Raw genomic sequence first — 26748 nt, 5'->3', positions numbered from 1 at the left:
CGCAGGACGCAGACGCCGAAAAAGTTTCCGAAGCAGCACAGCTGTGGTGATTACATGTCATAGATATGGAATACGTCGAAGGACCCAATCCCCTCGAAGGGGGATCACTAGTGACCAACCGGCAGTATTAGAATAAGTTCTTTGGTGGTAAAAGTCAGAGTTCCTTAAGAAAACTGGGCAAACAGGTGAGTACTTTACTTCTAGGGTTAGAAGAGGTTCCAGGGGCTTCACAGAAGACACCCCAGCAGGATTCTAGCAGTGGGACTGGGTGCCCTGGACGAGGGACCTCCCAATCACAGAAAACACCCCAGGACTACACAGAAATCCTAAAAGGGTTAAGGAACAAGTTACTTACCTGTAACTGTTGTTCTCCAGCATGGGTCTGGCATGGATTCACATGCTCATGAATATTCCCCGTCGTCAGGCTGGGAATCCTCGGTAAAGAAAAAACCAGTATCAGTTTCGTTTCTGATCTGTCTTTCGTAGTAATAACCAATCACTGGTCTCTGCGTCATACTGACCACAGCCAATGACTGCCCTCTACCTAAGCACCGCCTCTGGCAGCCATCTTCAGATTTGGAAGCACGTGAAGTGGCAGTATGACCAAGTGAAGAGCCGCAGAGGGGTAGGCGGGAGGGTTCGCATGTGAATCCATGCCAGACCCATGCTGGAGAACAACAGTTACAGGTAAGTAACTTGTTCCTTCTCCAGCATGGGGTCTGGCATGGATTCACATGCTCATGAATAAAGAATACATAGCAGTACACACATGCACAACCACGGGAGGTGGCAAAGGCTCAACATTAAGCATCACATCAACTCAACATTAAGCATCTTACCTCCTCACCAGGCTCACCTCAGGCGAACAGGTTGCGCAGCACTGCTTGGCCGACCCTGGACTCCTCCCTGGAATCCCGGTCGACGCAGTAGAATTTCGTGAAGGTGTGCGTCGACCTCCACGTAGCAGCCCTGCATATGTCCAGCAGGGGCACACCAGATAGGAACGCCGTGGTAGCTGCGATCGCTCTGGTGGAATGGGCTCTCGGACGGCCAGGCAGCGGTCGGTTTGCCAACCGGTGACAGTACATGATACAGCCGGAGAGCCATCTGGAGATGGAAGCCTTCGAGAGAGCCTTCCCCTGATTGACAGGTCCAAAGTTCACAAAGAGTTGTGACGTCTTCCGAAAACCTTTCGTGCGGTCCACGTAGAACTTCAGCGCTCTAGCTACATCCAGCGAGTGCAAAGTCCTCTCAGCCGGCGACGAAGGCGACGGGAAGAACACAGGTAACACCAAGGGTTCGTTGAGATGAAAGTCCGACGGTACCTTGGGCATGAAGGAGGGGTGCGTCCTGAGCACTACCCTCGTGTCGTGGAAAGTCAAGTACGGGGCCTTGCAGGAAAGGGCCTGGATCTCTCCCACTCGTCGTGCGGAGGTGATGGCCACGAGAAAAGCTGTTTTCCACGATAGAAACTTCAACGGGGCCGAGTGCAGAGGCTCGAACGGAGGTCCCATGAGTTTGGTCAGCACCACGTTGAGCTCCCACGCCGGGGCCGGAGCCTTCACCGGCGGGAACGATCTGAACAGTCCCTTCATGAACTCTTTCACCAGACGATGAGACCACAAGGACGTCCGGCCCGTGGTTCTGGTGTATCGGGAGATCGCAGCAAGATGAATCTTGATGGACGCGTGTGCCAGACCAGCTTTGGCCAGCGTCAGCAGGTACGGCAGCACTTGGGGAGCCGTAATCCGTAGAGGGTTAACCTTCTGTGCGTGGCACCAGACAGAGAACCTCTTCCATTTGTGTCCGTAGCATTTAAGAGTCGAGGACGCCCTGGCCTTTGCAAGAACCTCTCTGCAATCGGCCGGTATGTCGTATCCTCCAAACTCTAGCGCTGCAGGAGCCAGGCCTGCAAGTTCAGCGACTTCGGGTCGTGGTGGAGGATGGCGCCTCCTTCCCTGGAGAGTAGATCCGCGTCCGCCGGCAGCTTGATTGGCGGGGACGCCGACAAGTCCAGAAGGTCCGGGAACCATATCTGCCTCGGCCACGCAGGTGCGACGAGGATCATCCTGCACCGTGACCTCTTGAGCTGGTTGACGAGCCGGATTAGCAGAGGCAAGGGAGGGAACGCGTAGAGGAACAGGCCCTCCCAGGGGAACGAGAAAGCATCGCCCATGCTCCTCGTCTGGGGAAACCTGCTGGCGAACCTCCGGCACTTGGTGTTCGTCGCCGTCGCGAACAGGTCGATCTGGGGTGTGCCCCACCGTCGGAAGAGGCGATCCACCAGATCCTGCCGTAGTTCCCACTCGTGGCACGAGCGCAGCTCCCTGCTGAGTGAGTCGGCGATGGTGTTTTTTATCCCTGCCAGATGAAACGGCACCAGAAGAATCCCTTGGGCGACGGCCCAATGCCACAGGTCCTGCGCCTCCTTGGACAGCGCTGGGGACCTGGTTCCGCCCTGTTTCCTGATGTAAAACATGGTGGTGGTGTTGTCGGTGAAGATCCTCACCACCTTGCCCTTGAGGGACGGAAGGAAGGACCTGAGGGCCCAAAACACTGCACGGAGCTCCAGGACGTTGATATGCAGGGACTTCTCCGTCGGGAGCCAGAGTCCCCTTGCGTGCAGATTTTCGGTGTGCGCTCCCCACCCTTCTAGGGAGGCATCCGTGGTCACAGTCACCTGGTGGGCTGGGGTCTGGAAGTCCATGCCCGCCGTCAGATGCGCGCGGGTGCCCCACCACCGTATCGCTCGTCGGAAACTCTCGTCGAGCTTGATCCTTTCCTCGAAGCTGCCCGTCGTCTGGATCCAGCGCGCATCCAGGAACTCTTGCAACGGGCGCATCCGGAGCCTGCACATGGGAATGAGGTAGATGCAGGAAGACATCATCCCGAGGAGGGACTTGATGGACCTCACCTTGGCCGCGTCGGCCACCAACATCCGTTGCACCTTGCCCAGGATGGTCCTGGTCCTCTCCTCCGACGGGGAGGCCAGAAGGGACACTGTGTCGAGCCTCGCTCCCAGAAACAGTGCGACTTGCGCGGGCACCAGGTGGGATTTGGCGTAGTTCACGGAGAATCCCAGGTCCGTGAGGAGTTGGACGGTCCTTGCCGTGTGGACCACGGCGAGCTCCCTCGTCTTGGCGCGGATGAGCCAGTCGTCCAGGTAGGGGTAGACGTGAATCCCCTCGCGGCGCAGCTGCGCCGCCACCGGTGCGAGGCACTTGGTGAAAACCCTGGGTGCCGACCGCAGTCCGAAGGGAAGGGCTTTGAACTGGTAATGACGCCCTTGGACCACGAATCTGAGGAATTTTCGGTGCCCCTTTAGGATGGGAATGTGGAAGTAGGCATCCTCCAAATCCAACGACGATAGGAAGTCTCCTTCCTCCAGCTGACCCAGGACGTGCTGGAGGGTGACCATCCGGAACTTCTGCGCCTTGATGAACTTGTTCAGGCGTCGCAGGTCCAGGATGGGGCGCCATCCTCCCGTCTTCTTCTTCACGAGGAAGTAACGCGAGTAGACTCCGGAGCCCCGAAGCCTCTTTGGGACGAGTTCGATGGCGCCCTTTCTGAGCATCGCCTTTACCTCCAGGAGAAGTTGAGGGACGTGAAGTTCTTTCCTGGCCACGGGGGGGACGCGCGGGCACCTTCTTTGAAACTCGAGCGCGTGGCCCCGGGCCAGGGCGTCCAGCACCCAACGGTCGGTGGAGATGGACTCCCACACGCTGACGAAGCCCGCCAGCCGGCCTCCCACCGGGGTGCTTCGGTGGGGGCCCGACCCCACGGCCGGTTCAATCCTGCTTGGACGCGGCCTTGCCGCCTTGGCCTCCTTGGCGACGACGGCGGGGGCCGCTAGACTTGCCTCGTCCTCTGTAGGCCTCTTGCGACGACGAGCGGGCCGCTTGACGGTAGGAAGCGAAACCGCCGCCGGAACCTTTGGAGGCGCCCTTGCCTCCGCCGCTCCGAAAGGGCGTCCGCCGTTGCTGCAGTACTCCAAGGGCCCGGGCCGTCTCAGTATCCGCCTTGATGGCCTGAAGGGAATCGTCCACTGTCTTCCCAAACAGGTTGTTCCCGTCGAAGGGCATGTCCAGGACCCTGGTCTGGACGTCCTGCCGAAAGTCCGTAGCCTTGAGCCATCCGCGACGTCGAAGGCAAACGCCGTTGCCCATCTGGCGGAACCCAGTGTCGGCGATGTCCGTCGCCACGGTGATGGCGTGGTCCGAGGCCACCTCACCTTCCTGCAGGATCTCAAGGGCCTCCGCCCTCTTGTCGTCCGGCAGAAAATCCAGCAGGGGAGCTATCTTGTACCAGAGTTCCCTGTCGTAGCGGGCCACGATAGCCAAGGCGTTGGCCGCTTTAATCGTCGTCGCCGCCGACGAGATGACTCTGCGTCCCATGGCATCCAATTTCTTTCCCTCGCCGTCCGGCGGGGAAGTCGACGTGGAGGCCGCACCCCCCCCCGCTTTCTTCCTGGCTGCCGCGGAGACGACGGAGTCAGGGGTAGGCTGCGCCCGGAGGCATAGGGGGGCCGAGTCCGGGACCCGGTACTTTTTCTCGTACCGGTCTCTTTTCGCTGGCGTCGTGGAAGGGTTCTTGAGGAGGGAAAGGCCCTCATCCCAAATGTCGTCCAACAGAGGCACTGCGAGGACCGTCTTCCTCTTGGTCTCGCGCCGTTGGTAAAGGAAGCCTTCCTTTTTCTTCTCCTCAGGGCAGAGTTGGAAAAGCTCGGATGCCCTGGCGATCATTGAGTGGAACGATCCAATCTCGTCGGGCGGAGAAGCCCTGGCGGGAGGCGACGACGGAAAATCCTCGTCGTATGCCTCGTCGTCCGTACCCGTCGCTGCCGTGTCAGTCCCCGTATCATCCCCTCGGGTGGACGGGGAGGAGGGCTGGACGGGGCGCGACGGTTGAAAAGGAGGCGGTGGATGGATCCTTCTTTTCTTGGTAGGGGGAACACCAGAAGGTCCCGGTTCTGGATCCCCCGACGGGAGAGGTTCCTCCGTCGGTAACGGTAGTCTCGTCCTTATCTCGGAGCATAAGGACTGTATAGCCAACAAAATGGCCGCTGAGTTGTCTTGCGGCGCTGGCAGAGGGGAATCCGACGGGCGAGCAGGGGCCCCGTCGGTATCCTCGACGATGTCGTCGTCGTCACCTGCGTCGGGGCCCATTCCGACGGGCTGGTCTTGTTCCACGCCTAGGCCGTGGCTTAAGACCTCGATCAGTTCCTCTTCTGAGGTTGAGGCCGAATCTACGACGACGCCCTGCCCCCCCTTCTTCCCCACGGCGGGTTTCACGGGGGTCCTATCGATGGGCACGAAAGAAGACTCCCTCCGAGGAGGCAGGGAGATTCTGGGCCCCGAGGCCGCCACCACTGGTGCAGCCTCCACAGGCTGGGCCAGGGCCGCCGCGACCGTTTCGATAGAGGGCTTGGTCGAATGGATCAAGGCCTTCACCACCTTAGGTGCGCTCACCGCCTTATCCTTGAGGGAGGGGGCACTGCCACGCTCCTCCTCTGCCTTAGAGCTCGACCGGGGTCTCTCCAGGAGCTTCGCCGGGTGCTCGGCCTTCCTCTTACCCGACCCAGAGCGTTGGCTCGTGGTTGATGGTGCCGGGGAGGGTGCGCCCTGCCTGGCGCCCGTAGAGCCCGACCGTTCGGCGCTCCCGGTGCCAGCGGACTCGCGGTGCTTGGCCTTATGTTGGGCCCCCGTCGCCGGGGCGCCCTCAAAGGTCTTAGAAGACCGCTCAGATTTCTTCTTCTTCTCGCCAGACGGGCTCTTACCCTCCAGCCAGCTGGCGAGACGTTGATGGCGGTCCTTCATGGTCCGTTCCGACATGTTGCCGCAAAACGCACAGTCCTTCTCCACGTGCGTCTTGTCCCCATGAAGGCAGTAAAGGCAGAAAGAGTGTTCGTCCTCCTTGAAGACGTTCTGCAGCTGGCATCCAGGGCAGGCCCTGAACAGCTTTCCGGGCGTCGAGCTTCCCTTCTCCTGGGCCATCTCCGAGACCGGGCCTGAGAAGCTTCTGGAGTCCTCCGAAGTGTAGCTCGACGAAATCTTCACCCTTGAGGGGCACAGATGAATCCGACACGGGTCCCCGTTGATCGGATGTAGGATCGGTGGAGCTTGAGGCTCTTTTGACCGAAAGAATCGAAGTTTTTGTGAAAAAGCGCGAAAAAATAGCACTAACGCTCGAGAGCAATAGCACGAGGATCCCAACACATGAACGTGCGGTAAAAATCTGAAGATGGCTGCCAGAGGCGGTGCTTAGGTAGAGGGCAGTCATTGGCTGTGGTCAGTATGACGCAGAGACCAGTGATTGGTTATTACTACGAAAGACAGATCAGAAACGAAACTGATACTGGTTTTTTCTTTACCGAGGATTCCCAGCCTGACGACGGGGAATATTCATGAGCATGTGAATCCATGCCAGACCCCATGCTGGAGAAGGTAAGTATATACCCAAGCCAACGCAGTACCTCCGCAATGAAGAGGAGATTGCAGCAGGAGAACTTCAGGGACTGCAGCCAAATACCCGGTCAGTGGATTCCTTATCCTGGAGACTGAACACAAGACCTCAGAAGGGACTTTGCAGCAGGGATCGATGAAGACTCTAGGCAAGATTTCTCTTGCGGCTGAATGCGGTTCTGCGGATTTGGCCCCTTTTCAAGGAGCACGGAAGAAGACAGAAAATCGCGGTTGAATTCTCGTCGTTTTAAAGGTCCAGCACTCTTGAGAGGGGATTTTTCAGACTCGATTCGTGTCTCTGGAGATGCACCAAAATGCCCACGAAGTTTCAGAGAGATTCGGAATTCGGAAGAGCGTTCACCGCACAGTGGCTGGAGGTCCCAGGGTATTGGGGTATTGCAAGAATGCAAGGTCACAGCAACCCGTGGGATGGCTCAAAATGCAGGTCCTCCTGAGGCTAGTGGGTCTCACTAGGCTCTGGGTTCGAGTCGCCGTTTTCGGAGACCCCAGGTTGATTTGAAGGAAGGGCTGCAGCAGGCTCTGGTTACACAGCAGGCTCTTCCGTCGCTGGGAATCATCTCTGCCGCATTTCCTTCATCATCCTCTTCGTTTTTCTGTTCCAGGGGTCGATATGACTTCAGCTTCCAGGTTTCCAGTATTTAACAGTAATTACAGCACAACCTCTGCATTCTCTCCCCGCATTTTACAAGAAAGGGGCGTCTGGTTGCCCAATCAGGACAGTCAGCCCCCACTGGGATTTGTCCCAGTTGAAGCAAGGCATAAGACAAAGGATGGGGAAGATTTGGACTCCTCCCCCACTTCCTGTGCTTACAGACTGACTGGAGCCTGGGTGGGGTGACAAAACTCACACAAAGGAATTTCCCGCCCTGGATGTCAGGGGAAAGAACAAGAAACAACAAAAAACACTAAAATGGCAGAAAAACAAGACAGGGGCCGTTTTGGTAAAATGAGCACCCTTCGGTGTCTTTACTGCAGCTGTGCTCACAGGCCGCGGTAAAGGTGCACCAACTTAGTAAAAGGTATCACTGCCACCAGCCATTAAAGGTAAGCTTGTCACTGTAACAGAATTGTTACAGTTTTAATGTGAAAGGGGGTACATTGTATCTCCCCAGCACTCCACATAAGGTGGGGTGTGCTGGTTTCACAGAATAAAGCGTAAAAGGGATCCAAAGATCCTTTCTCCCCTTTGGAACTGTAGTTCACTCAAGCTTAGCACAAGAAAGTTAAAAGGGAGCCCCTAGGGCAACCCAGCAACAACAGGCACTTATTGCCAATAAATTGTTAAACATGATAACTTTAAAAAGACACTATGGAAAGATTAGGTGAGTGTGGAAAAAGGTTCCCACTCACTGAGGTATTAATGAAAAATATCCCACTAGAAAAGCAAACATTTCTGGGGTTGAACCAGGAAAGGAAGATTTACCAGCTCTGTGGAAATCTTACCCAAAACCTTGCAATTGGTAATGCTTCCCCTGAACGAAGCGCAGAAACGTGTGGTGTCCTTTGTGAATGGGGATGTGAAAGTACGCTGTCCAAGCACATGTTGAAGAGTGACCATTTGGAACTTCTGGGGCTTTATGTACTTGTTCAGACGCCTCAGGTCAAGAATGGGCCTCCAGCCCCCGGTCTTCTTTCGCTTGAGGAAGTACCTTGAATAAACTCCGGAACACTGAAGTCGCTTTGGAACTAGCTCTATGGGTCCTTTCTTTAGCATGGCTTGAACTTCCAGCAGAGGCTGAGGGACGTGGTTTTCTTGCTGGGCCATTTGAAAACACCTTCATTGGAACTGAGTGTCCGTGGGAGAGAGCGTCCAGCACCCAACAGTCAGTTGAGATGGTCTTCCACACGCTGACTAAGCTTGCCAGCCAGCCTCCCATGGGGTGCACAGGTGGGGGCCCCAAAGTCCTGGCTGGTTCACTCTGGTTTAAAGGGTGACGGGCCGCTCTGTGGGCCCCGACGACGACAGTGTCCTTCTCCGAAGGCCTTGGAGCAGCACCTGTTGGTTTCCTGGGCCAAGGCGCAGGAGGGTTGGCAGTAAGAAGAGGAGGGCCCCCCACCCGGAACATCCTGAAGACCGGGTAGACTTGCCTCCTTAGGACCAAAAGGACAGCCGTCGCTGCTGTAGAGTGCCCAGGGCACGTGCCGTCTCCGCCTTGATGGCCTGTAGGGACTCGTCCACCGCTTTCCTGAAAAGATGGTCTCCATGAAAGGGCATGTCCAAAACTGTTGTCTGGACCTCCTGTCCAAAGTTGGTGATCTTGAGCCAGCCACGGCGACGAAGGCAAACTCCATTGCCAATCTGCCTGAAACCCGCGTCCGCGATGTCCGTGGCCACCGTGATGGCGTGGCCCGACGCCACTTCGCCCTCTTGAAGAATCTCCAAAGCTTCTGACCTCTCGTCATCGGGGAGGAAGTCCAGCAGAGGTGTGAGCTTAAACCACAGTTCCCGGTCGTATCGTGCAAGGTTAGCAAGGGCTTTGGCGGCCTTGATGGTCGTCGCTGCAGAGTAGATAACTCTCCTACCCATCGCATCCAACAACTTACACTTGTTGTCAGGAGGAGTGCGCGCTGCAGAAGACGTAGAGCCCAACATCTTCTGGCCGCTGCAGAAACCACTGAGTCCGGCGATGGGTGGGCATACAAGCACTTCGCTGCAGAGTCCGGCACCCTGTGCTTCTTATCTCGGCAGCCCCTCTTCGCTCAGACTGTAGAAGTGTTCTTCATGAGCGTCAGTCCTTCATTTTAACTATCATCCAGGAGTGGGACTGAAAGGATGGTCTTCCTCTTTGCCTCGTGGCTTGAGTTAGAAAACCATTACATAGACCGATCCTATCTCATCCGGCGCGGAGGATCCGAGCAGAGGCGACGGGAGGTCCCTCATCCTACAGTCGCCGTCCTCGTCTCTTACCCCGTCTCACCTGCGCGGGGTGGCAGGGAAGGAGGTGAAGGGTGGCAAGGAGGCAGCGGGTGCCTCTTCCTCTTCTTGGCTGGCGGTTCCCCCGTCAGCAAGGCTGCAGGCGCCGCAGAGGGAGCTGGAGACGGTGTCGCCGGCATCCTCCTCTGCATTTCGGAGACCAGTGTATGAAGAGTCGAGACAATGTCAATTGACAGGTCTCTAGGTGCCAGCTAAGGCATAGGGATAGGCAGCTGGGGCGAAGGGCAGGGCCAAGGCCCTCATCTTCATCCTCGATGGTATCGTCTTCGCCGCCCTCGACGTAGGGTGCGACACCCAAGTCGCCATCGCCTTCCTAGATGGTCTGGAGGTAAACAAGTTTATCCTCCTTGGCAGATGACATGTCCGTGCCTTGGCAGCCCTCAACACCCCCGATCCAGAGCGTTGACTGGAGACTGATGCAGCAGGAGATGTCGAACGCGCCCTGGACCACGAGGAGCCAGCCACAGCTGCGCTCCCGACGGTAGCGGACTTGCAGTGCTTGGCCTTTTATTGGACCCCCGTGGGAGGGGCGCACTCAAGGAAATTAGAAGCCCGCTCAGCTTTCCCGGATCCGGGAGAGGCATGCTCTTGGGAACCACCCGGTGCAGAGGACGTGGCCTGCAGACACTCTTCCAGCCGTTTACGCCAATCCTTCAACGTGCATTTAGAGAGTTCACGGCAAAATGCACAAACCTCCTTATACGTTGGGTACAGGCAGTACAGGCACTGGGAATGTTTGTCGTCCATGTAAACATTCTGCAAACCGCAGTGGGAGCAAAGCTTGAAAAGGAAAGGGGAATCTCTCTCGTCCGACATGATCCAAACGGTGCAGGACTGAAGAATCTTCTGGAAGCTTCCACAAAGAAATTCAATGAAATCCGCCCTTGAGGGGCGCTGAAGAAGCCGAAAAACAGATCCCCGCTAATCGGAAGGATGATAGATGGACCACACGGGCTCGATTGACCGGAAAATAGAGTATCGCTCTTCCAAAAAACGAAAATCGCAGTAAAAGCTCAAAAGCTAAGCACGAGGACTCCCAACACTTGAACGTGCTGTAAAAATCTGAAGATGGCTGCCAGAGGAGGGGCTTAGGTAGAAGGCAGTCATTGGCTATGGGGCGGTATGACCCAGAGCTCAGTGATTGGTTGTTAGGAGAAAGACAGTTCCAAAATGAGATTTTTTCTTTTACTGAGGATTACCAGCCTGACGACAGGGAATATTCATGAGCATGTGAATCCATGCCAGACCCCATGCTGGAGAAGTACAGTGCACTCAGTCAATACACAGGGCCCAAAGAAAATCTCAAATACTTGTAGTTATAGTAAAATAGACATTTATTTATATACAAAAGGCAAAGTTATATTCAGTTATGTAAGTACTATTCGAATCAGTTGAGGAGGGGAGCAAAGTGATGTGCAGCAGCAGAAAAGATAAAGTGATACTTCAATTACTTTCAAGTAGGATGCTTTGGCAGAATAAAAAAGTTATCAGGGACCTTGGAAAGGACTTCCTATAGGCGCACAAGCATTAGGTCTGGGCAAGTGGTATGGGTGAACATTCAAACACTGGATACGAGCAATGGTCGAAGTGGGTGGGAGCGATGCTCCTCTATTTTTTTATTTCTTTTACGTTTACTGTTCCTATACATTTATTTTCAAAAAGGAACCATTCCAGAATTGTTTCATTTCAAAATAAATGTGTAGGAAGAAGCTAAAACGTGCACTTTCAGTTCACTGCACTGAATGTTCCCCTAAACAGAAGGTGCATGTGTTTAGGGGTTTGTATTGTGCGTGGTTATGTGGTTTGTGCCTAACGGGTGAAGGCCAGTAGGGAACATAGTTCCACTACTTCTTTTCGTACACTTCGACCACTGACCCCCCGAGCCCCACAGTACCCGAGGAGTGTTGAACTGTCTACGATGCAGCAGCGGTGGACCCTGGTCTCCTGTTTCTTGGTCATAGTGACGAAAGGAGGGACTCTGGAAGGGATGTCACAGCAGCAGTCGGGAGAAAGAACCCTCAGCAAGGAATTCTCCGTAATCTGTCTGTGGTTTTGGTGCATTTTTACAAGCTCTAACACTGAACGTTTACTGCCTGGACAATCTGCCTCACTTATACGGTCCTACAAGTTGGTGAGGGTCTTTGAGGCAGGGATCTTGTCTCTGGATGTCCCACTGGAGCTCAAAGTTCTGTGAGGATTTGTCCACCGAAAGATGATGCATTGCAATTGGGCCAGAGGTCGCCTGATATTGGTGATGTGCAGCCCTGGAAGGTCACAGCACGTCGGGGGATGGCTAGTTCTGCCAGTCGTCTTATGGCTGGTTGGTCCACCAGCCAAAGGGAAGGAGGAGTCCTCTTCAGAGATCCTATGTCCATTCGAAAACAGCGTCAGGACAGCAGTGGTGTCTTCACCGGTACTGGAAGGGTCTGCTGGTGTGTCTGGTCATCTTCTGTTCCAGTGGTCAACTTGCCTTCTGGCTCAGGAACCTCACCTTTTATCAGGATTTCCCATTCATCCTCTGCAAACTCTCCATGTAGTTTACAGAAAGGGGCGGGTGGCTGCTTAATCAGGACAGTCAGTCCCCACCCTTTCTGGCAAATCAGCAGACAAAGGATAGCAGAGTTTTAGGATCCTCCCATGCTTCCTGTCCTTGCAGGCACACTGGGGCCTTGGTGGGATACACAAAGGGTTCCCGCCGAAGACAAATTTCATATCACAACCTTTTCCTCTCAAGATGGCAGATGAAGGGCCAAGAAAGAACAACCACAGAAGAAATGGTGAATAAAGAAAGGAGGCACCATATGGGAACATAGGTGACACTCCTGTGCATAGATGCAGCTGTGAATACAGCTTATGGTGGAAAATTGCACAAAAGTCGTGTAGAACACGTCCATTGCCAAAAGCCAGAACTATAGGGTTGTTACTGTAACTCAAAAGTTACAGGAGCAGAGAGAAGGGGGATACTAGGTATCCCCTCAGCACCTAAGGTGTTGTGTGCTGATCACTCAAAAAGGAAAAGCTATGAAAGGACAAAAAGTATCCATATCTCCTTAAGAACAGTAGTTCTTTAGGAAAATAATAATATAAAAAGGAGAGCCCAAAGGACTCCCCGCAACACTGCACATAGGTTGCTTTGTGTTGCAAAAGTGAGACAGATGACTTTTAAAGGAATGGAGAAAAGCAAGGCTACATAAAATAAAGTAAAACATTAATCTATTTCAATTCTTGATTGACGCACCACATCGCCCGTAGGCCTCAAGGCGCACATGAAACAGACAGAAAAAGAACAAACAACTGGAGGAGAATCAAAGACCAAGGGAATTGGCAGAAAATAAGAGAACAGGTTTACATAGCTTTAAAAAGGTAGGTTTTTAATCTATTTATAATCAGCCAGAGATGTGATGGTTTTGAGATCCAGGGGAATAGGATTCCAAGTGGCAGGAGCTAAGACGTCAAAAATATCTGACTGAAAGGAACCTAGGTTAGCACAGTTTGGTCTGATCTAAAGACCTCAGTGATCTTGTGGGAGTGTACATGTGGATGCGTTCACAGAGATAGCTGGACGCAGTCTGAGTCAAGCACTTAAACAAGAGTGTGAGAATTTTAAAGGAAACCGTGCATAACTGGCAGCCAATGCAGACTCTCCCTGACAGCGCTGATTGACTGCCTAATGGGGATGCCCAGCATTGCTCCGACTGCCCCATTTTGTGGACGGCGTATGGTCACTACCTCAGCCAAGACCCCTGCCTCAGGTTGTTCAATTTGGGGCTGAGGTCGTCACACGCAGAACAGCCCTCCCAGCTGTGGTTGGGGCCAAGGCACCGGAGGCAGAGTGCGTGAAGATCCGACGTGGGGTAGGAATCCTCACAGGCCGGACACCTGCTGAAACCTGCTGTGGTAGACATGCGCCTGGGAGGAGCACGGTACCAGAGGACAGATTAGTATCTCTGATAATTGCTATGAGAAAAGGGGAAAAGAAAATATCCCTGGGAAGTTCGTGTGAAATTACAAGGCCGGGGGCCTAACCCAGGAGCGCTGGTGAAAGCAGTCCATTCACGTCGATGCATCAAAGAGGACTGGGGAGTGGCGCCAGTGGGAGGATTCAGTGGAGTGCATGCTCCCAGGGCTGCACCACTGCACGCTTTTAAATTTAAAGGGGAAGCCAGTGTTTCCTGTTGAAAAGGGTTCCGTATCCCATACCTAGCGAGGGATGCCTGTTTCCCGTCCCTATCAAGGGACACCCATACAGTAATGAGGAACGGGGACGGGACGTAGGAGTATAAAGGACAGCCAAATGTGTCAAGTGCAGACGTGACAAAACCCACCGGGCCTGGGAGCAGGTGTGGAAGCGAACTAGCGTGAGAGGTCCAAGCACTGCCAAATGACCGGAGGAAAGTGGACACCAATGAAGTGCCAATCATGTCCTCCACAGGTTCTGCCTAAGCAAACCCGGGCAGAAGACCAAGCTAGAGAGCAGAGCCGTGGAGCAGACGAGAGAAGTACCACATAACCTACGGAGCCACAGCAGTGAAACAGCAGAGCCGGAGAGAAAACCTGTGGTTCTAGGAAGTCCCGGTGACGTACCACAATCTCACACATGGTAACAAGAGGTACAGGAGACCCAGAGGGGATGCAAGGGTAGAAGGAAGGCTGGTTCACAAAGCTCTCACTTCAGTAGTGAGAAGCCTGCTATTTGGTATAACCAGCGAAGGGTCTGGGACCCAAAAGCAAGAGGAAATCTTTGTCGTCACAGTGGGAAAGAGAAAACAACTGACAACCAGAGAAGAGTCTGGGACCCCAACAATATTTGGGACTTTGATAACAAACCAGAGTGGCAAAGTTTACATAAAGCTGAAATCAGAGAGAAAGAACTGCTCCAAACAATACCAGGCGAAGGGAGTCATTCCCCCTGCCCACCTTGTGTACTGTGCCAAGCAATGCAAGCAAAACAAGGAGAAGAGGGTCATTCTCCTGGTCCCGGACTGGGAGTTGTGCTGGAGATGCCAAGGAAAAATCTCATTCCCCCTGGCTTTATTGGAACCTGTATAGAGCTACACCATGAGAAGGGAGTCCTTCTCCTGGAAGCAAACTTTGTAAATGGGCTGTGCGAAACCCGCAAGCCAGGGGAAGGGAGGCATTCCCCCTGGCATTTTCATTTTGAGAGAACATTCTTTTGGACACTATACAGGCAACAGGATAAGGGAGCTATTACCCTGAAGGAACAATGTTAGTTTATCCTTTAGTTACAGTGTGAAAGATAGAAGTAGGTTGTGACAGAGGACAGTGAAGTTTACTTTGACTGACATTCTGATGAACCCCTTAGTATTAGATTTGAGGAAGGGGAAACCCCTCAGAGTTAGGGATAGATAGGTTTTTGGTACAGAAAATAAAACTCTACAACAACCACCATGCCACCTTTGTGTCAACTTCCTTCTTCGACATTCTTACAGCGGGGGCACGCGCGTGCATGTGTGCATTTAGTTTATACTAAAAAATTAACTCTGTTTTGTTCAACAGTGAATACTGACAACCTGGTGGATTATGTAACAAATGGAATAGTTACCTTCAGCGTTCTCCTCACATTGCTCCTGCATGTAATTTTCAATCAGCTGATAGATAGTAAACCAGTGCCGAGTGGACTTAAAAGCATGTCGCTCCATCGCATTGTCGAGGCCGAAAGACCAACAGCTAACACAAGGAAAGAAAAATACAATCTCATTAACAAAATATTTTCACTACACTGATCCAAACGTGCCTGAAAAAACAAAAAGTTGACAGTGGGGGGCGCAACATGGTTATTCCAAACAAAATATTCAAGGACTAATCAGCAAAAAAGAAGCTCAAATTAGAAATCAGAGGCTTTTTCTTTTTTTTTTTTACTTGCACTAGTTTGAGAAATGAGAAGGTGACCTAATTCTCAAAATGTGACTTGGGCATTTCCAGGGGTCCGTGCTGCATGGCGGAAGATGTACTGGTCTGCCACCTTGCATTGAGCGCATTTAACTATGACGGGAGTTAAAAGATTCAATCATTGTAAAACGTAAAAGAAATTAAAACATTCTACCCAGTTTGAGGAAAAGAAATGCAAGCGGAAGAGTAGCGGCTTACACCAATGCCTTTCTACTTCAATATGTATGAAAAATTCAGAAATTATCCTCTCATGCATTGGGCTTTCCCCCTGGCATCTGTTCTAAACTAGCATGGGGGAATGTCTGTCTTCTCTGTGCACTTCAAAGCACATTCCCTTTGTGAATTCGAGATGTGCATTACAATGCTACCTTATTTGCACAATGCTCAAAAAGGGTGAAAAAGGGCATCTGAACGTGCACAGCTAATTCCTCTTATTCAGTCTGTGGGTAACTTTTCTCCCATTTCTCCAAATGTTTCAGGGGTAGAAATCAGGCATTGGTGTACCTTAATATCGTTGTGGGAAGAGCGTTCGAGATTTTCTCAACAAGCTATACAATGTAACAGAGTAGGAAACACAGCATGGCATGTTGGGAACCAGCACTTTATTATGCACCTTTAAAGAAAACGAGAACTAAATATTACTATGACTTTTGTGGCTTCAGGCCTTATATTATAAAAGCCAGCGTTTGGCATTCCAACCTCCGACATAATCACAACCGTTCATGTCTCCTACTGGAGTTTTGCATTGTACTTTTCCTTACACTCCCTTCCAAACGTAGTGTCACTTATTTCACTTAACCTGGGAGCTGGGAACCATTCCTCACAATGGACTTTGCCATGTGTGAAAGAAACAATACAGTCTGCAGAAGGCACTGTATAAAGCAACCTATATATAAAGTACCCGCCACTGTACACCATTAGGATACTGCAAGTCACTGAGGAGTTCAGAGATCAAATATAGGAACAATGTCTTAACAGGAGTTCAGTTTAGGCGAGGTTTAATAAATCCATATTATACTTTTAAAGTACCCTTTGTGATACTCATCTAGCTGTGCCCCGCTCAACGTATAATTTACAAAGTAAAAGTGTGTCAATGGAATGCGCTCCGACTATGGACAAATAGAGCTTAATTAACAGACAGTTCCTTTATGAGAATATGCCTCAGTTTGCAGGCAGAAGCTCAGAGCGAATCAAACATCTGTCTCATGCAATTGTAAATTGGGTGGTCCCAACTAAGCAAAAAGGGGATTCAAGAATAAACTTGGACGTGGGCCATCCACAGAGGCAGAAAAGGAAGGCTCATTTCTGAGATTTAATGTACAAAGATTTCCAGTTAAAAAAAAGTACCCCCAGCACCTTTAATTGTGACACCAGCACGTACAACTTTAAAAGCACTGCCTGGTTTTGCCCACTTTGGTGAGTCTATAAAAAGAAATGATCACATGAAATGTTCGATTAACTTTAACTGCCCTGTCTAATAATTAGCACATTGAATAGCTGTGTGGTGAAGTGCTTAAAGAAAAATGTTATTAAAATCATTTACCAGTCATGATGGTTGGTTCTCCCACAAATAGCAGTTGGGGGAATAGCTTTCAAAATTGCCAAAATGTGTTGCTACAATTTGAGGTGAGTGTTTAACCAGCTTTGACAGAAGGTGTGTGTGAGCAAATAAAAAATGCAGTAAAAATAAATAGTTAAGACACAAAAAAGATGTACAAAGCAAGAACATGTAAGGAAGCAGAACAATTTGAGACAATGCATTAACATGTCAGATGTTATCAGTGAAAGCAAAATTGTGACGCTACCTGAAAAAGAAAGCACACATTACTTAGCTCTGATGATTTCCTTTCTGGAGGTTAACCCCTCATACCGATTCTTCATCTTGGATAGATTCAGAAACTAAGGCACAGAAACTTTGACACCAGCAGGGGGCGCAATGCGGCTCCAAGATCAAAGACCCTAGGCACAGCAGTTCCTTGACTCCGAAATAGAAGTTGACTAAAGGAACAAGTTACTCAACTTTAACTACTGTTGTCCAGCATGCTTCTGGCATGAATTCACACGCTCATGAAAAATCCCTGTCGTTAGGCTGGGAATACTTGAAAAAATAGAAAAGCAGTTTCACTTGTAAAACTGCTGGTCTCCTCTATAACCAATCCCTGTGCTTTGGGTCATACTGCCCCCATCCAATGACAGTCCTCTCCCAATTGGCCAGCGATTGGTTTAGAGGAGAAGACCAAGTTACTTCTTACGTTGTAACGTTCTTTCGACGGGATGTTCCTCCGACGTATTCCTTATCTTTGATAATATGTTTCCAGCTTGCTGGCCTCGGAAATGTTTTCTGTAGAGGGTGCTGCGCGTCGACGTCCGCCGAGTCGATGTCCCTCGACGGCCACTGTATCGGCGCCGACGTCACCATGCCCATAAATAGCCACGCGCTGCGTCCGTTGCTCAGTTCCGTTTTGTAGCTTAAGAAAAGACATGCCTGAATTGGTTATTGACCTTGAAGGAGCGTAAGCTGCAACCACAAGGGAAGTATCACTGTAGGGATGGATGGGAGGGGCGATAAGGAATACGTCGGAGGAACATCCCGTCGAAAGAACGTTACAAGGTAAGAAGTAACTTGTTCTTCGAAGGGATTGCGTCCTCCGACGTATTCCTCATCTTTGATAGACTCCCATAGCACTGGCATGTAATTGGAGGTGGGAGTGAGAATGTTATGTATCCCTTTAGGGATGGACCGAATGTAATAAGGCCTTGCCAAATCTGGTCTCTTGACTAGTGGAGGAATCCAGATTGTAAAATGTTGTGAATGTATGTGCGGACGACCATGTGGCAGCCGCACATATGTCTCGGACCGGTACCCCTCTTTGGAGAGCCGAAGAGGCTGCGATACCCCTGGTTGAATGAGCCCTGAGATTTTGGGGTGGCTCTTTCCCTGCCAGTTTGTAACATTCCAGAATGGCCAAAATAATCCACCTGGAGATGGTTTGTTATGGGTAGTCCCAACTTGTGACCTGAGTATCCTGCAAACAGTTGGTCTGCTTGCCTGATCCTAGCCATTCTGCTGATGTAAAAGGCGAGCGCTCGCCTTGGGTCCAGCCTATGTAGCCTTTCCTCCTCTTTCCCGGGATGGGGAGGAGGGTAGAACGAAGGTAAGGTAATTTTCTGAGTAATATGAAATTCAGAAACCACCTTTGGGAGGAAATTAGGCTTCACCTGTAGGACAACTTTGTCCTTGTGGAAAATTGTATGTGGGGGTTTACAGGAGAGAGCTTGTAGCTCGCTCACCCTCCTAGCAGATGTTAGTGCTACCAATAGGACAGTTTTAAGCGTGAGAAATCTCAGCGAACAAGAGTGAAGTGGTTCGAATGGAGTGCCCATTAGGAAGTTTAAGACTAAATTTAAGTCCCATAAGGGAACCTGGAATGGATAAACATTAGTTAATCCCTTGAGAAATTGTATCACTAGAGGAAGTTTGAAATACGATGGTTCCTCCGCAGTGCGCTTAAAGATAGAAAGCGCTGCGAGATGGCCTTTTACAGTGCCAACTTGAAGGCCTGAGTTTGCCAAGTAGAGTAGAAGCGATAACACTGTTGGTGTACCACATGAAAAAGGGTCGATATTCTCTTCCCTACACCAGCTGCAAAATTTGTTCCAACGCCAGCGGTATAAAGACTTTGTTGCTCGCCTTCTGGCCGAAAGCAACACCTCCATGACGTCATCAGGGAGATCCCAATCCTTGTACCTCACCCTTTCAGAAGCCAAGCGTGAAGGTTGAGGGTTCTGGTGTCTGGATGGAGAACTTGACCTCCCTTCTGCGAGAGAAGATTCTCTTTGAGTGGAAGACGGATTGGAGGACAGATGGACATATCTAGAAGGTCCAGGTACCACATTCTCCTGGCACAATCCGGGGCAATTAGGATCATGGTTTTCCGGAATCTTCTCAACCTCCTGATCATTTGAGGAATAACAGGGACTGGTGGGAACGCGTAAAGGAGTGGAAACTCCCAGTCCACTAAGAACGCGTCTCCTAGAGCTCCTCTTGGGGGAAATTCCCTTGAACAGAACAGATCGCACTTCCTGTTGGTGCTTGTGGCGAACAGATCCACCTGAGGGGTTCCCCAAAGGGCGAAGATCTCTTGAAGGACTTCCTGAGCTAGCTCCCACTCGTGGGAGACTCTGCTCTGCCTGCTCAGAGCGTCCGCTGTCAAGTACTTCTCTCCGGCTAGGTGGACTGCCGATAGAGAGATTCCTTCTTGGATTGCCCAAAACCAGAGCTGCATCGCCTCTCTGCACAGTGGCAGTGATCCTACGCCTCCTCTTTTGTTGAGGTAGTGCATGGCCCCCGTGTTGTCTGTCATTCTCAGGACATTTCTCCCCTGTACTGATGGCAGGAAAGCTTTCAGCGCTAGTCTGATCGCTCTCACCTCCAATAGGTTGATGTGTAGTCTGGACTCTGATGGAGACCAACGACCGCTGATGGTCAAGTCGTTGGCATGGGCTCCCCACCCCGTGAGTGAGGCGTCTGTGACTACTGTTATCTCCGGCCATGGTTGCCAAAACAGTTCTCCTTTCAAGATGTTCTCTGGATAGGCCCACAATTGAAGGTCGCGGGCTACCTTGTCCAGAATCCGGAGGAGATCTGTCATTCTCCCTGAGAATTGCGACCACTGACTTCTCAGTGCCCACTGAAGAGATCTCATTCTCAGGCGAGCCTCTGGCACAAGGAAGATGCAGGATGCCATGAGGCCTAGCAACCTCAAAAAGTCGAAGGGTGGGAGTCGTTGGGCATTTTGAAACTTGGTGACCATCTGTAGAATATCTTGAGCCCTCACCTCTGGTGGCGAGGCTTTTCCCAGGGAAGTATCCAGGACCGCTCCAATGAACTGGAGTCTCTGTGATGGTATCACCTGTGACTTCTTTAAATTGAGGGAGAAGCCCAGTTCGTGAAGGAAGTGGCAGACATCATCTAGCTGGGCCTGGGCCTGTTTCGAAGATACAGCCCTGATCAGCCAATCATCCAGGTAGGCGTAGACGTGGATCCCTTCCCTCCTTAGGCTCGCCGCCACTACCGACATCAGCTTGGTGAAGACCCTCGGGGCAGAGGTCAGCCCAAATGGCAGAACTCGAAAATGATAATGAGAGTCGCCAATTGCGAACCTCAGGTATTTCCTGTGTTTGAGATGGATTGGCACATGGAAATAAGCATCCTGGGGGTCCAGAGATACCAGCCAGTCCTAGAGCTGGAGGGGCTGAAGGATCTGAGAGAGAGTTACCATCTTGAACTTCTCCTTCCTGAGGAACTTGTTCAATTCTCCTAAGTCCAGGATGAGTTTCAGTCCTCCGTCCTTCTTTGGTATGAGAAAGTAGGGGGGGGAGAGGGTGGGGGGAGTACCAGCCCTTGTTCCGGTTCTATGGCACCTTTCTCTAGCAGGTCTATAATTTCCTGCAAGAGGAGCGGATCTGGAACTTTTAGAGAGCTGTTCCCCAGTGGTGTCTGAGGGATGTGTAGAAAGGGTAGGCAGTAACCCTGGGCAACTGTCTCCAATGCCCAAGCATCTGACGTTATAGCCTGCCATTCCGTCAGATGGTGAGTTAACCGGAGTATTGTGTGGAAAGGCCTCAGAGTGGTTTGGGGGCGGCTGATGCAGATGCCGAAGGTAAAGAGGCACCTGCTGCGGCCTTAGTACCTTTGACCCGTCCGCCTCGGGTGGATCTCCTTTGGCCTCTTTGAGCCGGCTGTCCTCTGTCTTTCCCGAATACAGAATAACAGCGAATGGACTTTCCTCTCCCAGAGGTTCCTGAGGGGCGAAAAGGAGTTTGGCGGATAGCAGCTCCTAAAGATTTTGCTGCTGCTTCATAAGTCTGCAACTTTTCCAGACTGTCATCAGCCTTTTTTCCGAATAGTGAAGAGCTGTCAAAGGGCATATTCAAAAGTCTGGCTTGTACATCTGGAGCAAAGCCAGACTTTCGCAACCACGCATGCCTGCGGATTGTTGTACTTGCCGCCATGGCCCTGCTGATACTGTCAGCGGAATCGATGCCAGTTTAAAGTGATTCGCACATGGCATCTTTGCCATCTTTAATAATGTCAAGGAAGGCTTCCTTTTCCTCTCCTTCGGGTATGCTGTCAGCCGCTGATGAAGCACACTCCCACAGTGTGACACTGAACCTGGCGAGCGTACAGGTGGCGTTGATGGACTTCAACGCCATACTACAAGCAGAGAAGACTTTCTTCGCCATAGAATCGTACCTCTTATCTCTATCCTGTGGGACAGTAGGGTAAGCGGTCCTACTGCTAGATGAAGTTGGCGCTTGAACCACCAGGCTCTCTGGAGTCGGGTGTTTTGATAAGTATTCAGGGTCAGCAGCCGCTACCCTATACTTGGCTGAAAATCTTTTATTGACCGCAGGGATAACTTCAGGAGTTTCCCAATTAGATGTAATTTTTCTTTGTAAGGCTGCATGGAAGGGGACCACAGGGTCCTCCTGTGGACCTTTGTCTAATATGTCTGTTAGGTCATCCTGTTGAAAAACCAGGGGAAGGCGCCGACCAAACCATAAATTTAATAATTCTTGCCATAAGGGTTCTATAGGGTGTTTCGGCATGTTCCCCTGGGTCTGGCTTAACAAATTCCACTCCTGGGGATGTGACCAGCCCATTTGCCTCATGTAGTGACTCCTGTAGGTCCTTCAGCCTTCTTTCCTCAGAGATGAAATCCTCTGAAATAGGCAGTGTGGTCCTCTGTAACCCAAATGTTTCCTGGTCAGAATCTTCCCCCCCTCTTCATAAATTGAAGATAGTCCAGGGTATTCTGACCTCTGAAATGGTGTAAAACCCATCTCTAAGGCAGAAGGAGCCAAACTTGTCATTATTGGGCGAGAAAACGTCGATGTCGTCGACGTCGATGTGACAGGCTTCGAAGGCGCCGAGAACGGCGTCGAAAAAACTGGAAGGGGTCTCGAAGAACTCGAGAGGATCGGGATCCTACTCGAGGACATCACAACAGTCTCGGCGTCGTGCCGGAGGCCCTTGGAATTACCGTTGGCTGTGGAGTAGCCTTGGTCTTCTCTTTCATCTGATGCGTCGAGGAACCCTTCGACAACGGCGTCGATGGCGCCGATCCATGCGTCGAAGGAATCTTCGACGACGGCGTCGAAGATGGTGCCTTCTTACCTGATGGCTCGTGGTGCTCTCGGGTGGAATGTTTCGCCGGGTGCTGCGACTCAAAGCGTTTTGATTTTTTGGGTTTTTCACCCGGAGTATCACCCTCAGCTGTCTTCGAGGCAATCGAGGCCGCGTTCTCGAAGACGCTTAACATTTTCTTTCTGAATTCCTCCCACTCAGCCTGAGAGCTGCATTTTGTGGGACAGGAGACCCTTTCTGGGGAAACAGAAGACGACGAGGAAGGGGATCTTTGACGTCTCTTTTTTGAGTGTCTTGATCTTGACGAATGGTGGGAGCTACTTCGAGATCTAGAATGGGAATGTTCGACGGCGAGGAGACGAGTTCCTCGACTCAGCCGAAGAAACCTTCGAGGAGGTTTTGACCGACTTACCTCTCTCGAGCTTCCCCTTGCGCTCCTTCAAGGCTTTCGCCGTCATGGACATGCAGTCCTCATACTCCGAATAATGGTGCTCGGCTCCCAAGCACCACAAGGAGATCCTGTGTGGATCCGTTATCGACATTTTTTTTACCGCAGTCTCGACATTTCTTGAAGCCGGATCGCGGCGTCATCGGTTCCGATGAAGATGCCATCGATAACAAGTAGGTATTATTCGAGTAGATATAGAGTTATCCTGACTGAACTGAGCAACGACGTTCCGAGGCCCCATGAAGCGCGGAAAAACGGAACTGAGCAACGGATGCAGCGTGTGGCTATTTATGGGCATGGTGAGTCAGCGCCGATACGGTGGCCGTCGAGGGACATCGACTCGGCGGATGTAGACGCGCAGCGCCCTCTACAGAAAAAATATCCGAGGCCAGCAAGCTGGAAATGTATTATCAAAGATAAGGAATACGTCAGAGGACACAATCCCTTCGAAATATAGTTTATAAGTGAAAGTGAAACTGTTTCTTTTTACCAAGGATTCCCAGCCTGACGACAGGGAATTTTCATGAGCATGTGAATCCATGCCAGACCCCATGCTGGAGAAAAGCGTACAGGAAAAGTCACTCCTCCCACAGGAACGAGAATGCATTCCCCCTGCCTCCATGCTCCTCTGCTGCGGTAACCTGCTGGCAAACTTCTGATACTTGGAATTCATCGCTGTCGCAAAAAGGTAGATATGGGGTTGACACCATTTGTGGAATAGAAGATCACCTGGTCCTGGCAAAGCTCCCACCCATGGCAGGAGCGTAGCTCCCTGCTAAGCGAGCCTGCAATGGTGTTCTTGGTTCCTGCCAGGTGAAAAGGGACAAGCAACATGTCCAGACGAATGGCCCAGTGCCACAGATCCTGGGTCTCCATGTAGAGCACGTCCCGCCCTGCTTCCAGATGTAGAACATGGTGGTGGCGTTGTCCGTGAAGATCCTGACCCCCTTGCCCCTCAGCGATGGCATGAAGGACTTGAGGGCCTAGAAGACGGCCCAGAGCTCCAGGACGTTGATGTGAAGTGTCTTTTCTTCTGGCAGCCAGAGGGCGCGGTCATGCAACTGTCCAGTATGAGCTCCCCATCCTTCCAGAGAAGCGTCTGTGGTGACCGTCTTCTGCTAAGGAGCAACTTGGCCCTTACATGAGATGAGAGCGCATGTCCCACTACTGTATTGCTCGTTGGAACTCCTGGTCGAGGGCGAGCTTGTCCGTCTAGGATCCCGAGACCTGCCACCTTGCATCCAGGAACTCCTGGAGAGGCCTCATCTGTAGCCTGAAAAGGAGGACGAGGTTGATGCAGGAGGACATCATGCCCAACAGAGACTTCACAGCTCGCACAGAAGTCGACCGTGCTGACGACAGGCACTGCACCCTCCTAGGATGGCTATCACCCTCTTTTACAAGGGAGATGCCAGACAAGTCACTGTGTTGAGTCGGGCTGCCTGAAACAGAGCTTTCTGCGAGGGCTCCAAGCTGGAATTTGGATAATTTATGGAGAATCCCAGATCAGTCCGCAGGTGCACGGTCCTTGCCATGTACTGGATCACCAAAGCATCGGAGCAGGATCAAACTAGCCAATCGTCCAATTAAGGGTAGACGGGACTGCCCTCGAGATGAAGATGCGCCACCAAAGGCGCCAAGCACTTTGTGAACACCGTCAGGGCCGATTTCAGGCCAAAGGGCAGCTCCTTAACTGATTGTGTCGCCCCTGGATTATGAACAGCAGGAACTTGTGGTGCTTGCGATGGATGTGGAAGTAGGTGTCCTCCAGTTTCAGCAACGCCAGAAGTCGCCTTCCTCCAGTTGGCCGAGCATGTGCTGCAACGTGACCATCCTGAACTTCTGGAACTTCAACTACTTGTTGAGGTGTCTTAGGTCCAGGATAAACTCCACCATCCGGACTTCTTTCCAACCATAAAATATCTGGAGTACACCCCGGAGATGCTGTGTAACAGGTTCTATAGCTGCCTTTTTTAACATGGCATGGACCTACTGCAGCAGCTGTGCCATATGCTGTTCTTATCTAGCTACAGGGGGATTGCGAGGACACCTGCGTTCGAACTACAAGGTGTGCCCCCATCCGAGAGCGTCCAGCACCCATTGTCAGTGGTGGTTTTCCACGCGCTGAAAACCTTGCCAGCCGGCATCCCACTGGAAGCCACAAGTGGGGGGGCCTCAAGTCGACGGCCGGTTTTCGGTGCCCTTCCCTGCAGGCGGCACCATACGCCTCTTGCGTCGTTGAGCGGGAAGGGAATGCAGATTAGGGGTGGTGTAACCCTTGGAGGACCTGCCAAGTTTTCCCCTTGAGCAAGGCCGGACCGAGGCATAAAATGCGTCTCGGGCCCCAATGAAAAAGTGGCCCTCAGTTGCAAACAGCAATTCATTCCTTTTGTGACACTGTTTGAATAGTACCCAAGGGGGAGTTTTATGATCAACTCAGCGACTCAGGTTGTGGCCACAAAATAGACTCATTATTTGCCTATGTGGACAGCCAGCAGGTCTGGTAGAATGAGAAGTGCAGAAGCAAGGTGGACCTGTAGGCACGGAAACAGCCTTTCAAGAAACAGGGGGTGACCCAAAGTTTTAACTATGTGGACGCAATGAGGACCTGCTGCATTCAGGCAAGGGGGGTGGGCAAGAGGGACAAGAAGGGATTGTGGGCAAGGAGTTTGGGTTTTTGGAGGAGGAGATGTAAGGATGTTTGTTACACAGTTGTTGGAAAATGGCAATAAAAGTTTATTCAAAGAAAAAAAATGTGATGCAAATTGTGCATTTTAAAGAATATTTACTCAGCAACACTGGAAAAGCTACTAGCCGCATGGTGAAGCAACTCATAAAAGTGGCCCACATCGACTAAAAAAAAGTGGCCCACATCAACTAAAAAAAAGTGGCCCACATCAACTAAAAAAAAGTGGCCCACACTAGCATTTTTGGTTCGGCCATGGGGCTATTGCCCTGTAGGCCAGTCCGAGCCTGCCCTCGCAGAACGAAAAGATGACTGACGTTGCTGCAGGGTGCCCAGCCAACGTGCTGTGTCAGTCTTGATGATTTGTAGAGACTTGTCGAATGTCTTGTCAAACATTTTCTCCATCAAATGGCATGTCCAACACCTTATATTCAACGTCCGGCCTGAAGTAGGTGGGTTTCCCTGTCCCTGTCGACGAAGAGACATTCAGTTTCCCATCTGACTGAAACCAGTGTCCGCGATGTCCACGCCACTGTGATGGCATGGTGGAGGCCACTTCCCCCTCCTGGAACAGCGAAAGAGCTTCTACCTTCTTCTTGTCAGGTAGGAAGTCCAGAATAGCGCCCAGTTTATATCAGAGCTCACGGTCATAGCAGGACAAAATGGCCTGGGATTAGCGGCCTTAATGGTGCTGCCAGCATTATAGATTATCCTCTTCCCCATAGCGTCCAGCTTCTTCCCCTCCTGGTCTGGGGGTACCATGGACGAGGGCGACTGGTTCGCAGAGCGTTTGCTGGCAGCGGCTGAGACCACAGAGTCAGGTGAAGGCTTGGACCTCAAGCATTGGGGGCAGAGTGCGGGACTGTCTTCTTGAGCCTGCCTGGACTTGACAGCCAGGCTGTGTGAATGGGGGATTTTCACATAAAAAGGCAGGACTCTTGGGCTGGAAGTCAAAGTCGCCACTGGAACTGCAAGGAACCGAATAGAAGCAGAGAAGAAAACGGCTGCTGCAACTAGCAAGTCCTGAGCTATCTACCCTTCGACGACAAGAGAAGATCCAGTCTGGAGTCTTCATACTTTGAGCTTGGTGGGATTAACCAGCTCATCTTCCACAGGCAGAGGATCCTCTTCTTGGTT

General features: G+C 51.5%; 1 protein-coding gene across 3 annotated transcripts in view; it reads right to left on the bottom strand.

Annotated features, from left to right (window-relative positions):
- The window catches only part of MDN1 (midasin AAA ATPase 1), a 2688524-nt gene that overhangs the window by 658680 nt on the left and 2003096 nt on the right, over positions 1–26748 (bottom strand). For all 3 annotated transcript variants that reach the window (XM_069606482.1, XM_069606484.1, XM_069606483.1), the window contains exon 69: positions 14981–15105. In XM_069606482.1, the coding sequence (XP_069462583.1) occupies positions 14981–15105 (125 nt within the window). The remainder of the gene's footprint in view (positions 1–14980; positions 15106–26748) is intronic.

This window comes from Ambystoma mexicanum, chromosome 4p (assembly GCF_040938575.1).
Source record: "Ambystoma mexicanum isolate Mex_15411 chromosome 4p, UKY_AmexF1_1, whole genome shotgun sequence".
Lineage (NCBI taxonomy): Eukaryota > Metazoa > Chordata > Amphibia > Caudata > Ambystomatidae > Ambystoma > Ambystoma mexicanum.
This window is presented reverse-complemented; position numbering and strand designations above follow the sequence as displayed.